The sequence below is a fragment of the Manacus candei genome, unplaced genomic scaffold, assembly GCF_025592945.1.
Source record: "Manacus candei isolate 608988 ecotype Guabito, Panama unplaced genomic scaffold, ASM2559294v1 h1tg000003l, whole genome shotgun sequence".
In the NCBI taxonomy this organism is placed as follows: domain Eukaryota; kingdom Metazoa; phylum Chordata; class Aves; order Passeriformes; family Pipridae; genus Manacus; species Manacus candei.
This window is the reverse complement of record NW_026138051.1, coordinates 11,591,222-11,607,250: the sequence shown is the minus strand read 5'-3', so window position 1 is coordinate 11,607,250 and position 16,029 is coordinate 11,591,222. Positions and strand designations below refer to the sequence as shown.

General features: G+C 40.8%; 1 protein-coding gene across 2 annotated transcripts; it reads right to left on the bottom strand.

Annotated features, from left to right (window-relative positions):
• Window positions 1–367: 367 nt before the first annotated feature.
• On the bottom strand, window positions 368–10,231 carry BRS3 (bombesin receptor subtype 3). Of its 2 annotated transcripts, XR_007904179.1 has the most exons (4): window positions 9,624–10,231; window positions 6,709–7,060; window positions 5,209–6,274; window positions 368–379 (listed from the first exon to the last, which is right to left on the bottom strand). XR_007904179.1 is itself a non-coding variant. In XM_051785322.1 (3 exons), exons 1-3 carry the CDS (start codon window positions 10,052–10,054, stop codon window positions 5,867–5,869), a joined length of 1,191 nt encoding a protein of 396 aa, XP_051641282.1. In that variant the 5' UTR covers window positions 10,055–10,231; the 3' UTR covers window positions 3,287–5,866. The 2 variants fall into 2 exon arrangements, 1 of the variants encoding a protein (XP_051641282.1); XM_051785322.1 differs by lacking the exon at window positions 368–379 and having other exon boundaries at window positions 3,287–6,274.
• Window positions 10,232–16,029: the final 5,798 nt, after the last annotated feature.

Sequence of the window (16,029 nt, the reverse complement as noted above, 5' to 3'; positions counted from 1 at the left end):
GGCGGGCCCTGAGCGCGGCCGTGACGGGCCCGGAGGGCGAGGGTGGCTGGGGGTGGTGAGACTCCCGCATCGCCTTCTTCCCTTTCTCTTTCTCTTTGCCTCCGGCTGCAGCGCTGTTTCACCACAGGCTGGGCTTCGGCGTGAGGGCGGCTGCCTCTGATGCGCCAGACAGCTGTGGGCGAGAAGCTGTGCCTTGATGGGCTTTGCGTGGGCGCTGCTGCAGCTTTGCTTACGTGATAAATAAAAGTTTGGGACACGAATAAAAGTACTTCCTGCTGCGATGCCATTCGCCATTGTGCCCTGGGCAACGCTGGTCAGTGAAGCTGCTTCTGTCAGTGGTGCTGGCCGTCGTCTGGCAGTGACAGGTCCTCGTGTCCTGCTAGAGACAAAGGCAAAACCAAAAAGATAAATGAAACAAAAATGGCATGCGAAATGTCAAGAAATCACACTGCTTCTTACTCCTCCCTTGGCTAAGGGCTGTCCAGCCATGGCTGTTGTGCTCCCCTTGGAAAGGGTGGGTACGTTGGGACAGCGGGATGAGGCTTGGCTTCAAAACACGGAATTAGTTTGCATTAATGAAGTCTGCAGTTAGTACTCTGCCTGTGAATACTTAAATATTTTAAATACAATTTTCTCACGCGAATCAATTTTTAAAAGACCTGCATTCAGTGCCATCTAGTGGTTTTCACAGTGTAGCCCAGGCAGCTACATCAAAACCAAATTTAATGGCTGTGTTTAAAAGTGTTTTATTTAGAGGATGAAGAAGCACACTGATTAGGTTGTTTTGCAAAATTTAACCTAGAGCTATAAACCCTAGGTATTAAAATAGCCACCTGTTTTAAATGAAAATTGAGCCCCATCAAAGCTGGCAGTGGCCAGTTGCCAGGGGCAAAGCAATCTTTCCACTCAGAAATAAAAACAATATTCAGACATTTTCTGGAAATCAGTATTCCAGGAACAAATATATCTTTACTGTCATACAGACTGGAATGATAATAAAATCAAAGACACGAGATCGTGAAGCTCTGTAGGGAAAGACCAACATCAGCTCCCTGCCTGGGCAACAGGCTGTCAGATGAAATTGCTGAGGATATAAATATAGAGTTCTAGTAACCTTTGGCTGTCGCACAAAGAACATCCAGCCTAGTTAATGACATCTTTGATGCTTCAAGAATTTTCTCTTGGCAGGGCTATTACGGTAGTTGTCCAAAGATTGCTTTGTGATCACTTATAAACTGACAGCTTAAAGGACATTTGTCTTCACTTTCAAACAGTTATTGGATTGTGGAGAGGAGCGTGAGAGGCTGGACATAAACTGTGCTTACTTATAAAATTTGGAATTGGATATATGTTGGGAAATAAGATAATCACAGCCTCGACATTGTAAGAGAGACACAATTTAAGTCTTAACCTGCTCGTTTCATTTTGGCAGGGGTTTTTATGTTTATAACCCGAGTGATTGCAGCAAGGTCTGTGCCCAGGCAGTACAGCTTTCCCTGGTGTTCAGATCTGCTTACAGAGAGGCACTTTTGTGGGGAGCGGGAGATCCAGATTTAATCTCCATCCGATGGGAATGAGAGCGTGCTTGTGTGCAGGAGGGTTAGTGCGAGGTAGATCTGATCTGCACACTCTAACGAGGCTACGAGGACACAGTGCCTCGAGTCCTCACACTTCCCCGCAGATCAGAGCATGTGTGACGGCAGCTGCTGCGGCACCGCCTCGTGCGGAGTCACCACCATCTGTTCCCTTCCTCCTTGGTAAAGACAGCACAGAGGGCCAGCCCAGGGAGCTGATTCGGCTGCAAACGCATCACTTTTGGGAGTCGAGACAGCTTTCCTCTCAATCACATCCTCGAAGCGATACAACTCATGGCTGCGCAAGCACTGCTGCTCCAAACTGCATGTTCTGGGGATGGGCTCGAGTGTCCTACAGCTTGGATCAGTCTAAGCTGTCAAGAAATGGTGTTTTAAATCCTAAGAAAATGTCTCAAAGTAAATATTAAAAGGAGGCATTAGCATGATTCTGTATCTGTGTCTGACTCTTCTGTGTTATACAAGGCTATCTTGGCTCATCAGAGCTGATTGTTGGTCTAGAGATGCCACCCACTAAGAGTAGGGATACCTTGATTTTCCTGAAGTGGTGTTTTGCTGTCTGTTAGAGGGGAAGCAGCAAATCACTAGCTAATACTTAATTAGGTAAACACTCTTTCCTTGAGCTGCTTTGTTATGTTAAATTAAGGAGGCAGTAATTAATGGTTAAGTACAGAGAAGTTACTCCTGTTTGGACTTTCCGTGGGTCTGGAACCTGTAGCTGTTACACAGACTAGTGAGAGTGTGAAAAATTCACAGTGTGAAAAATTACGGGACCAGTACAGATGTGCTAAAAACTCAATATCCTGTCCTATGCACAGAAATTCCACCTCGCAGTTCACCTTGCACTGAGGGGCCCATCTGTGGCAGAGCCTATAACTAAACACTGATTAGAGCCCATATTATATTTTTTAAGTACCACTGATCGAAATGTGTAAGTACTGTGACTGTGTGTAACTTTGGCGTATTCTTTAATTGTAATATCCTTAGCATAAGCACACAAGTGTCAGCAGGCAGCCCTTGTAAAATAAAACAAAACAAAGCAGTTTCTATGAGAAGAGAAGTGGGAGCTTTAAAATGGCTCTAACTGTGTAACTGACTTTAATACCCTGTGCCATTTGCTGGAGATGCAGTCAGTTACACTGTGGCACTGCTTTGACATGGATGTGTTAATTTTTTGTGGATTTTTGGTTTTTTTTTTAACTACACTGGCATCTTGTGACAGCACAGAGTACTGATTTTAAAACTGTTGCTAATGTGAATATAAAAAGTGTGTATATCTCATTCACAAAACAAACTATAAAAACCCTATTTCCTAGAAATCGTATTTATTTTCTCAGTAAGACTCTGCATGAACAAGACCTTTGAGGGATTCTTGCTTTTCAGTATTTTGTGCCATTTTTCTACCTGTTCTTATACTGTGGACATAAATAGTGAACCCCTAATTATTCATCCCAACTCTTCACTAAATAACTCTCAGTATTACTGTAAATAGAAGTTATTTGCACATGCTCTTATAGAATTACACTTGTATTACTTAGGGGTGAAAGAACCTGGCTTTGGAACACTGAGAAAAGATTGCAAAGAAAACAACCCTTTTCCCCTAAATCCAGTTATGGTGATGTGGAGACATTTTAGGGATAATTATATTGTGGGGAGTAGATGAAATGAATAATATCAGATTGTTTAGATAAAAATATATGTTGACCAATATATTACTCGAGTACAACATGTCATGAAGATTTGAAAGTACAGAATTATCGAAGTATAAAGTACACAGAATAATTAAATTATGGCTTGAAATGTTGCCAGTCTTTAACAAAAACATGTGCAGGATATAGCAAAACCATCAGTTTTGTAACAAGATATATTAGCAATAGATAGACCACCCAGCTAGAGGAGTAGTTACACAAGCAAAAAGTAGCTGCATGCAAGGCAAGAAAAATGGTGAATTGGGAAACCGTGGTTTTTAATGGCTGCTCTGAGATGTAACCAAGGATTTTGCAGTGGGAAATTTGGTCTCCAACAGAGACAAATTGTGAAATCCAGAAACATGTAGCAGATTTGTTTCCCAAAGGCTTTACTAAGCTAGAATAAAGAATGATGTAAGGAGCTGTAAAACCATAATGTTTGTTGATTTTTCTTTTGTTTAGAATTCCCTGTAGTAAGATCCAGGAAGATAAATGTAGGTTCATAAGTGTGTGGGCTTATCTACTTATTTCAGTCTCACCCTCCAGCTCCATGAAGAAAAAAGAGAAGGAGAAAATATCAGTGCAATATGTTTGTTATGTTTGTACCTAGCTCACTACCAGGAATGTGTTACATTAAGACAAAGAGAGTAAAATAAGGTCTCTGGAGTCTGCTTTGACATAAATTGTGTTTCTATGCTATTATATTTCCATTTATTTCAGTGATCCTATCCTGATGTACAATTGGTACAATAAAAGGAAGAATGCATTTGAAAATTAGTTCTTTAGCCTTTCAGCTTGTAACATGAGGAGTGTAGTAAAAAAAGGCCAGGCCTGATGGGACTAAACTGGTCTGTCATTAACTGGTTTACGATGACTACAGAGGTTGTATTCCAATGCCCTTGGGATTTATAGTTTGGTTTTATTTTTATGATTAGGGCAGTCAACAGAGAGAGACTGTAAATAGATTTTCTCATCTTATAATGAACTCAGATAATGGTGCATGGGTGGATGGATTTCCAGCCATGTGTTGTTAGGGGCTCTGTACATCTGGAGGGAGCTTATACCTTCAAGGGTTAGTTAAAATGGAAGCGTCTGTGGCTGACAGAATTATTTTAATTCATACATTGCAGCTTCTGTTCTATACTTCAACACCCAAATTATTTTGAAATAGGAGCCCCTTAGTTTAAGCGGTGGAAAATCTGTTGTGTTTTCTATCCACGGAACAACTTCCACAGAATAAAATTTTGGTTCAGGGAACACAAGACTCATAAAAGTAAGTGTCATTCAACTTTTTTGTAACATGGGATAGGAAGACTTGCCTCCTGTATTTCCTAATGGGAAGGCAGTCCCTGCCAGCAGTGCTGCTGAGCTTGGACAGGCTGTCCCAACTTGTCTCTGCAAGCCGAGCCATAAAATCAGTGGATTTGAGATTAGAAGGCCTATCTCAGTAAGATAGTCTATCCTAATATTAAAAAGGGATACAACTTGAAGAATAGAAAATTAGTAAAATAGAAAAATCCAGCTCTCCCAGCATGCTTGAACATGTGCAGACCACTTAGATACAACCACGTACACTACAGCAGGAGTGGATCAGTGCAGGTAGAGGCTTGGTCTGGCCCTCCACACTGTACAGTTTCTACTTCAAATTTGTTCTAATCTGGTTCCATGGACTGGACACACAGTTTCATTTGAGAGAAATCCAGACTGTGCACTCAAGACCACTCTGGGAGACAGAGCAGAGTAAGGCAGGAGGGCACATTTGAGCATTCACTGTGCATCCCAGCTAGAACTCTGATACAGATTCACCCCAATTTCTTGATGTTAAATCATGAAGAACTCTGCACTATTGAGATGTTTTACCCATAGGTCACAAAGAATTTTACAAGTGTTGTTAAAGATTATTATAGTTTTCTCAGAGAGATGATCACCTGCTGGTTCCCTTGATTTCCTCAGGAACAGTGAAGAGCATCCATCTCACTACACAGCAGTCAACTCTTAGCCAGAGTTTCAAAGTCACTGACAGAGCAAAGGCTACTGTGGATCTGGCCCATAATGCTTTACTTTTTTTACTTCACAGTGCTACAAACCTTAGCCTTCTTTCATTTTAACATTCTTTCTGAGATGTTTACCTATATTTAACAATCAGGACAAGAAAATAAATAAATCAAAATTCTGCCTGGTTGATCATGTTATGACCAGGTGGTTTTTCTTGCTTGCTGTAGATGCAAGTACTTAGAGGGAGCTCTCAGTCACAAGTCAAAGAGCAAGTCAACAAGAAAAAAACCATCCTCACAGCCAATTCTCACACCAACTCTGCTAATTCCTCTCTTGCCCAGTCCAGGAATTCCATCTAGGGATCTGTGTTCATGGTTGGGAACATAAGCCATCCCTTTGAGCTTATGCTGGAAAGTTCAGCTGCTGCAGCTTCTTTTCCCACTTGGTTTGATTTCTTTATTGTATATTTTTTAAAGTGAGAAACTCCTGATGAAAACACTTTTACAGACAGGGCAAGCCACCTCTTTCCAGGATCCCAGTGGCAGTGACTTGACTGTAAAGGCTCAGTTTCTGTCCTTCATCCCACGTGAACTAAACGCTCTCCTCCTCTTTGGTGATGCTGTAATCTGTCAGCAGCGTGACACTGATTTCCGAGCCGTGGGTGCTGCCCGTGACTGACAGGGCCCTGGTAGGAGAATTGCTCTGGGTGGCACTGGGAGGCTTTCTACGAAACGCTGCCCTGCAGCACAAGACTTGCTTTTTAAAATGTTGCCGGAAACTTTTACTCAGCCAATAAAGGGCAAAGGGGTTGACGCAGGAATTGCTGAAGGCCAAGGCGCGGGAGAAAATCGTCGCTATCAGGTGGAAGGTGGAAGCATCTACAGAAGAGTGGTATGTGAAGGAGCGGTACAGGTAGAGGATGTGGTTAGGCAGCCAGCAAAAGGCAAACAAAGCAACAAGCACCAGCACTGTTTTTGCAACTCTCTTGCGGGATTCAATCTACAAAAAAAAAATAACGTGTATCAGGTATTAGTAGCAATTAGTGACATGTTTGTGTTGTTGGTGCTGACTGGCGAAGGAGTGTAAAAATCTAACTGCATTAGTAACCAAATAAACCAAAATGAAAAAAGAAAACAAACAAACAAAACACCAAACCACAAGTGTTTACAAATCAATGGCTTAACTCCCGAGTTTACAGGGTCATGATAAAGCACAACAGACCCATCCCTCTTTAGGAAAGCATGGACACTCACGAGTGGTGAGTCATGAGCACGTGTGTAAGAGCACAGCTGAGTTTGGGTTGCCAGTGTGGGCTGAGTTTGTGGAGTTTTTTTACTCCACTATCAGGTAAAGTTTTGTACTCAAGAATTCAGAGTTCATCATCACAATAGACTTTGGGAAATTGGACACTTTAGAGCTTGATCATAGCTTACCTGCTTACGGGCATGACCATGTTCTTCTGCTGGCATGTTGGATGTACTTTTATATAAAGTTCTGGCTATGAGAAAATAGTAGACAGAAATGACAGCCAAGGGCACAATGTAGAACACTAAGAAGCAAACCAGGGAATGAGCTTCCTGCAAAATCTTCTCAGATACAGGATAGGGGGCACACGCCTCGAAAGTTACATTTTTCTCAGGGTTGCTGAAAGAATACAAATCTGAAAAAACAGCCTCTGGGATAGCAAATATCATGGAGACAATCCAAACACATCCAGCTTTGCAGCAGGTCTTCAGGAGCGCATCTGAAGTCTGCAGTTCCAAGGGCTTCACGATGGCTCTGTACCTAAAACCACCAACATCATTGTCAGAAGAAATACAGAAATAATGCAATCACTGACAGTGCAAACTTCTTAAGGCTAAAGCCATTACTGTTCCTACTAAAGTAAGGGTGCTGGAATTGTCTTAGAAATGAAAACAGATACTAGCTCTTTGGAATTAAGATGGAAATGTGAAAACTAATTTTAAACATGTATTTTAATGGATTGTCTGGCAGGACTTGCCATTAAAGCCTTCCTAAATAAAGGTGACTTACTCAGTTTGGACTGGGATCAGTAAGGGCAATCATCTCTCCTAATTTTGTGGTACTGCCTAGAAAGGTAAATGATGGAATTAGTATGCAAAACTGGTAAAGGTGTGAAACAGGTTAGCTATTTTATAAATCATGAACCCAAGCATGTACAGCCCTCCTGTCTTCCATCTTCCTAAGACCTCAGTGAAGTGCAGTGATCTGACTCAAAGTAATGCTCCAGGATTCATTCATATTTATAAAGCAGGAGCGGACACTGCTGTTGATTCATGCCTGTGACTCTGCAGCATGTGGACTGAGTCAGGCAGACGAGAAAAATCTGGGTAAATCTACAGATATGTGACAATATGTGTGGAAATGGGACACAGAAAGAGGACCAACTCCCATGAAGGTGGGTGAAGCACAAGCAACAGTATATCCAGTTCCTCAAGGATCAGGGATTTTCCATAAGGCAGAAAGAAGTGACGCCTCCAGCAGGGCACAAGACTGGCATGAAAGGAAAGGCAGTGGAAAATGACCCAGAGGATAAGACAGCTTAGTTGTACCATTTTGCACAAGCTAAGGATGTGGTCTTTTTCTCTGCTAGGCAAATTCAAATAGAAGACTGGAAGCTGGATTGCTATTTATCAAACAAATATCATTTTTATTGACTTAGGGCTCTTCTAGCATACAGGAACATGACAGTCTGGCACCGAGCACGTGATCGATCTGAGCCTTCTCAGTAAGTTTACCATGTAGTTACCCTGTGAAAATGTGGCATGGAGTATTTATGTAACAGCTACCATGAAGCATTAAATACAGAAGCAAGTGTCTAAACTGTAGAATCAGAGAATAGGTGGGTTTGGAAGGGACCTTTAAAGGTTATTTACTCCATGGTGGGTTCTGAACTGACGTCATACAGGACCAAGACCTTGGAGCTATGATAGATAGTTCAGTGAAAACATTAGCTTAATATTAAGCAGTAGTTAAAAAACCACACCAAACCCTCAAAAAACCCCCCAGCATAACCCCAAAATGTTAGGTATTATTAGAAAAATAACTAAAAGAAACACAAACATCCTAAGGATGGAATATAACATGAATAGCTGGGAGAGATGGATAGGGATTCTGGCACAAGAGACAGTGCTATCAAATGAAGGCACGTTGTTTATTCAACAGGCACTGAAAGTCATTGCTGAACAAGTTCAAGAAGAGGCTGGACAAGGATCTAGAACCCATTGAGGTTATTAAATAGACAGAAACCACATCTGCTTAGGGGGTCATCTGAAGGCTTAGGGTTTAAGTATAGTGTTGGATAGAGGTTTTTGTTCTTCCTACGTGTCTTTTCTTGTCTTTGTACTACCACTGCTGGATGCTGGTTATTGTCCTGCATAGACCCTTGATCTGCCCCACTGTGGCCATTCCTGTGCTGGATGATTATTTTTGGAGTACAGCAGCAGCACCATTGCTTAAATTCTGGACATATGAATCACTTGCTATTACATACAATCCACGATTGCTGGCATACTAGATGAAAATCTTTTTCTCTCTTACTATTAAATTTCATTTTTTGTTTTTCTACTCCTTGACATGCTCCTGCTGATTGAAATGAAATTTCATCTTAGCTTTTTTTCATTCAGGAAAGAAGTACTTGGAAAACTGATTGTTCAGCAACTCCTGACAGCAGTCAAAGCAGTGGTCCCTACTAGCAGTGCTGTCATTGTAACCTGAGTTTAATTTCAGGACATCTGGGCTAAAATATTTCTGTAAATGGCATAAGAACTACAAGAGAAAACATATATAAAAATATATATATATGCACTTATGAAACTGAAAATTACAGTAGCCATCAAATTATTGGATTCATTCCTTTGTCCTCACTCTGTTCTGTGTTCTCTTTTGTATTTTTACCTCATGTCAATCTTTCATGTTCTAGGATTTCTTGAATGCATAGGACAAAGGATTTCCACTCATTTTCACAGGTTTTTTTCGTCTTCCCTAACTACTTTAGTGCACCACTAGATAGCACCAATATACTGTCCTTTCCCCAACTTAAGCAATTTCCCTTTTCTGTGCAATTGAGAAAACCCCCTGTCCTGTACTTCAAACTAATAAAAGGTCAAAAGACTTAAAGAGTCTTTCTCACTTCAATAAAAAGCACTGCTCCAATTTTACTAACGCGTGTTTTTAAATTACATGGGAGAGTGGTCAGTTTTGGGTTTGTTTTTAGTCTATTACAATGTGCTATTTAATATTGTGCAAAACAACAACTTCTGCTCTCTTATCCATTTCTAACTTCACACCTGCAGCATCTCCTGGCAAATCAGTTGCACAGACCCACCTGTCAGCACTGAGAACAGTCAGGGTAAACACTGACACTCCAACTGAGGTTAACTGGATGAAAGACAGCAGCTTGCACCCAATCCTTCCGAAGAGCCAGGTATCCACCACGTAACGTGTTGCATCTATAGGCACACAGGTTAAGAGGAGCAGCAGGTCTCCAAATGCCAGGCTGGTGATGAAGATGTTGGGAACCGTCTGCATTGATTTAATCTTGAAAAACACTTTGATGAGTATAGCATTTCCAAGGAGACCCACTGAAATGATCACAGCATATGTGATGTAAATTGTGCACAGTATTTCTAATCCTGGAAAGGAGTCTTCGGTCCATTTTTCATTTGTTGTTTCATTGTCAGTGATTGATTTCAGTGCTGTACCATCCATAGATGCACACAAAGTCTGATTAGCTGAATGCAAGTATGCTTGAGACATTTCTTTAACTGTTTCTTCTCCCCAGGCTGGACTTAGGTTGATCAAAAAAATGTTAAATATTTAGCTTGCAGCATATTAGCAAGGTCAATGGAAAGGTGAAGGTTTGTATCTGAAATCAGGATTCCCGTTGCACATTAGCTACTTTCATCCCCTTCTGGATCTCAAAACATGCCTAGGAGAAATGCACATAGATCTTGTTCTGAACTGTGGAGGAGGTGGAGAATTTTTTTATTGGCTTTTCAGCTATTGGAGCAGAGAGGGAGGAGGAAAAGAGGAACAGAATTTCTTTAAAGACATTAGCTGAAATGAGGTGCTTTTTTCTTGGAGACATCTGGCAAGTAAATATCATATGATGACTATCGTGATATTAGGCTTTGTTTATTACTTAGCAAATGTTTCCTAATGTTGTTGAAAATATTCTAAAAAGGAAAAACCTGAAATGGAAACCTGAAATACTTTTCTCAGTAGTACAGGTAAGCAAAGAATATACTAACTTAACACAAAAATCTTCAGTGTACATTAATGACGGATAAAATAGAACATATATAGTATTTGCTGAAAAAGCTGTAGAGACTGCCTATGTTCTGATTAGTCTTTCTATCACAGCAATGCAGTGACCTTCCAAAAGGCAATATAAAATCCAAATTTAGGGCCATAATACTGCTAACATGTATATTAAAGCTTAGGTTTTTCCATTAGAGCAGTCCCATTGCCATCAAAACAACACCTTATGCTAAAGTTTGAACAGGTGCTGGACAGAAGCCTTGTATCTTGCAATAATCCATGTATGTATTGGCTTTGGATGGTAAAACTGATTATTCAAATCTTCTGGGAGAAAAATAACATTTCCTGATGCTTTCTCAATCAAATATATTTGTAATATGAGTTTTCTTATATTTAGATAGTCAACAGTCAAATCTTAAACTGTACATTGTAATGAACTCCTGATTAACTTTACTCTAAACTAAGGTACAAGGAGTGTAGTGCATTGAGTTAAATCTCCTGAAATTAAGAAAACCATGGTCTAATTTCTAAGTAGTGGAAGCGGAAAAGCTATCAATGGATTGATCTTTATGCCTTGAAAATGAAAATCAGTAGCTATTTTTCCTTCAGATTTTTCTTGAGCTGTGATGTTCTAATGGACAAGGTACCCTGCTCAAATCAAGCAAGCAATCTCACAGCAGCGTCCCTCTATCTGTAGCTGCAGACACACAGACACACAAAAGCAAGTTTGTTTCATTTACTCAAAAAACCTTCTCTAAGTACTAAGTCTTAATTTTTCCTCTCCCAGTCCCAATCCTTTCAAACACAGCCATGCCATAGGTATGAGGTGGTGAAAGACCAGGTGGTAAATGTTGGATCAAATGTAGGACCTGTGCTGTGGAGTGGTGGGAGAAGGACTCGCTGATGCAAAGAGGACGTATGGGTTAAAAATTCCCATTACATTTTTTGAAAGTGCTTTTAGAAGAGAAGCTCTTGTCACGATCAACCATAATATGTCCTTTCATGCAGGCACAGTATGTAGGTTGCTCACAGATTTAGGTATCTTTGAGGATGCCTGATTATGTTGTCCACCCACACTGGCGTAGCTCTGTGCGTTATATTTAATACAGAGTTCACCGACTGCAGCAGATTGTGACAGCTTAATGTCAGATAGTTACATAAAATGTTTAGTTTTCCTGTATGGGAGAAGCAGGGTGTCACCAAACATTGGGAACTAATTGCACTCCACCAAGTGTTGAGTACTCAAGGGTGGCATCTGAATGAAGCATCAGGTGTTTAGCTGAAACTGGGATTTAGCTGAAACAAACTCATCGCTTGCCTTGAATTGCACTAGAGGTTGGTTGATGCTCCAAAGCTCAGACAGCAGCAGATCCCAGCCTCTTACAGTTCCAGAGCTTCCAGAGCCATCTGAAAGATTTGGGCTGATAACGTGAACTCTGAGGCTCAGTAGTTCACTCAACCATTTTGTATGTTGGGACAGAGAATCTGAACTGATACCCCTCTGTGTGACACATAACTCACAGGACTGGACTCAGGAGCTGTGAGTTGCTCCCAGCAGTTGGTTTGGGGAGGATTCAGGTATGAGGGGAAAGCTGACAGACCTCCTGACCCATATTAAAACCTCTTGAGGACATCAACATGTGCCACAGATGAAAGCAACCCCAGACAGGGGCAGAGGCTTAAAATTCTCTTTACTCCTGATACTTCATGTGCTGTTTATCCCAAACTGGACCTGAATTGATGTGTCTGGACCTGAATGCTCAATTTGATGCTTTGCACTTCAGAAGCCCTCATTACTAGGATACACAGACACATTTTCCCTGCTCTTTTTCCAACAGGGCACAGTATGTATGTCTAACCCAGCTCACAGCAGCATGAAAGTCTACTTGGTTTTCTCTTTCCACTGAGAGATTGCATTTTTCCCATCTTTCTTCCTCCCTGGGGAAATGTGGCAGAAGAAAGCTCCATCATTTCTCACAATTATTCCTTCAGTCCTTGTGTGAGTGCAGGTTTTAGGTAGCTGGCCAGGTTCTCTCTTTATGGAGCATGAGATGCTGTCTTAGTGGATTGATAGGAGGTGAAAAATACTATTTTGAAAAAGCACACAAAATAACACTGTCTAGGCCCAACAAAAGCCAGATAGTAAACCACATCTGCAATTTGTTTATGATGGTAGAATTTCGGCTATTTCTGGTAGCTTTCAGTTGTTCAAATCCTGTTCAAATCCAGCTGAAAAGGAAGAGAATGGCATTGTTATTCCAAATTGTAAAGTACTCTAAGGTGTTATTTTAGAACTTTGTCTCCTGGTGCAAAGAGAAAAGCAATTTGGGTAATTCTGGCTATTGTTTCAAGTACCAGGCTTCACAGAAAATGAATGTTCCTTTTTGAACTCCATGCTGCAAAAAGGTATGAGTAAAATACTCAGGAGTATATAATTTAGCTGTATTTTTAATGCAAATTTTCTGTTTTAATGCAGTGTGACTGTTTACTTAAGTCATTGCCATGTGCTGCATAGTGTCACCCAATCAGTAAAATCCTTCAGAACCATTTGCTCTGCACCAAGCCAAAACATGAAGAAAACAGCCAAAATCTTAACTCCCATTAAGGAATTGATTTTCCAAAACTGTAATTATTTTGTGGTGCATATTTTTATTATTTCAATGTACATTGGTCATGCTGCATTGATTGCTATTTATACAGATATGTCAAATTGCTTTGTGGTTAGAATGCTAGGAACACCAAACTGATACACACTGAACTACAGCTATATTAACCAGCCTGAGGGTTTTAGGATTATTTTAACTCAGTCTTTTTTAGGTTGTTATTTGTATAATTTCTGCATAGAACTATTTAGTTGTCTTAATTCTTCTTTTATGTCTCAAGCTCATTTTAGCCCCTTGCTTTAATTGTCTCTCCTAGCAATTCCACCATCTGTTTGTTGCTGGCTGGTGTAGCCTTCTGTCTCCACTGAGCAAACTGACGTTCATGTTCGTCGGGTGTTAACGGCAGAGAGATACTGAGCAGCTTGTCTATCCTAGTCCTGAGTTTTGGTAGACTCCATTGTAGCATCCTCTCTTACAAAAGGCTCTTCTCAGACTGAGATCTCTCCAAGAGATGAGCCTGATTGCTCTCCACGTGCCCAGACTGTTCAGCGCAGAGCAGGACTCTGCTGCCGGGTCACCACAGGCACATTCCTCTTACTCCTCCCTGGATGGGGAAAACTGATTTGAAGCCCAGCAGCCTGGAGTCCTTCAACAACTCTAGCTTATAAACTAGGCTCTGCAGTTGTAACTAGAATTATCTGAAATACATTTTTCTTCCTAGTGTTTTCTGAACTGACAGAGCCAGTGTTGGGAAGAGGAATCTCTGCTCTAGAGACAACATCCTAAGGGATGGCTGCGTGTAATTGCCTTGTTTCTGACTCACATCTGTGTTTCAGCTTTAGTGTCTTCTCTTCAAATTGAAATTGCCAATGCTGTGACAAGTAATGGCAAGATAGGGGGACAAAGAGCCATTTCATGGCTGTGTGACTTGTGTGACTCTTCCCAATCCATTTTCTAGTGTTCAGGAAGGCAGGTATTAAATGGAAAAGCCTGAATGCACACCTGGAGTGAGCATCCCTGTCAGAGATAGTGGTCCAGGTTTAGAGCAGATTATTAACACACCCAGGGTTGTGTTCAGTTCTGCTCTGTCCTCCTGGGACAATGGGAATGAGTCATTTCCATGCATTACATCTGAGTGCCTCCCTAAACATAGAGAACATCACCTTCCCATCTCACCAGACATCCATTTCAGAGCTACGAGTGTCAGGCAAAGGGAAGGAATGTTGCAGAGGGCACTGCCTACGCTGGATTTCTTTACTTGTGAGCACAAGAGCTTTATTTCAGTGTCTGTCAGTCTGATGTTTTTTACCACTGATTGGGAACATCATGTCTATCTTGTATTTTGATTTTTTTACCATTTCCCAATCTCCTCAGCAGCTGGAGACTAAACAACTACTGAGCTATAAAAATGGAAAATGTTTTTTAGTACACTTTAATGATGATTTCCTTGTCTGCGTCATATTCATGGCAGCGTGTAACCATTTATTGTTAAAGACTACCCATTTAGGAGAATAAAACACTGGTTTATTACTGGGTTTGTCAGTGTGGAGTTGATTTTACACCAAGGGCAGAGGGAGCTGTGCAGGCACTGAGACTCAGGGCATTGAATCCTGCAGCAATATTTAATTGGAACAGTGTCCCTGTTTTTTGAAACTAAAGATGGGCTATCCAATTAAACTTTCAAATACCACAAAACTTATCAGCATGTCTAGGAGTAAAAATAACACCATCCCAGCCCTCAGTGCTATGAAAGTGAGACGGAAGGTCAGTTTGGATGAGCTGTCAGGGGGAGCATTCAGTGATACAGCAACAAGACAGATAACTTCTTGGTCAAAATATGAGAAAAGAGCTTCTGATTTTCTTGCAATGCCCAATTCCAGACTGTTCAGTGGGACAAACTCTGCCTGCAATGGGATCTCAAACGCTGTCATTAATCTGTGACTCCAAATACATTTTATCCTGTTTCTCTATTCTTGCATTCCTTCCAGCCCCCTTTTCCAAAAGTTTCCTCAGTCAGTTCCAGTATGGGAATGGCCAGTGAAATACTGGTGTCATTTCTCAGAAAAGAGAAAAATAAACAGTGGAATTCAATCCTTGAATTTCTTCAGTTACATGCACAACCAGGCAAGGAAGTAATATAGCATCATAATTCTTTTGGGCATCCTTGAAACTCTCAATGATACATTTAATTTGGAACCATTAAAATGCCATTACATGCTAAATACTTTCTGATACCTAAAAGCACAGTGAATTGTGCATTAAGACTTAACAATCATCTTATGCAATAGGTAATTATCTTCCCAGTATTTTGATTTTTAATCTCAAATCATTTCCCATAATGACACTTCTTTTGTTGTCCTAATAATAACTGTCTGCTAAATTTAGAAAGAATTATACATCTTGGGTGTAAGCATTGCTACCCTGTGTTGTCAACCACTACTGCAGATTCAGACAATCTCAGGAGGAAGCTTAAACAAGCTGTACTGACCTTTAGCTGTCATCCTACGTAATATTTATCTATCCCAGGGTTACCAAAGCACTGTACATACACTGAGCTAGAAGGCAGCTTTAGCCCCTTGTTCATGAAGGGACATAAAAAGCCTCTGAGAACCCGTGAGTGAGCTGCCAACACCTTGGATATGCATCCCCTTACTTAGCTGGTAGAAAGGGTGGTGAGTTTTGTGCCAGTCTAAATAGCAAGATGGGAGTGGGGAGTGTTTTGTTCAATTCGGCACAACTGCTGCAGTGACTTTACTATCATTTTTTATTTCTTTTGTATCATCTAACCTATTGTTAGCAACCCACTGAGATCTGACATTGAGTAATTGTCTTCATAGATAAATATACTTCCTGAAATCCTTATTTTAC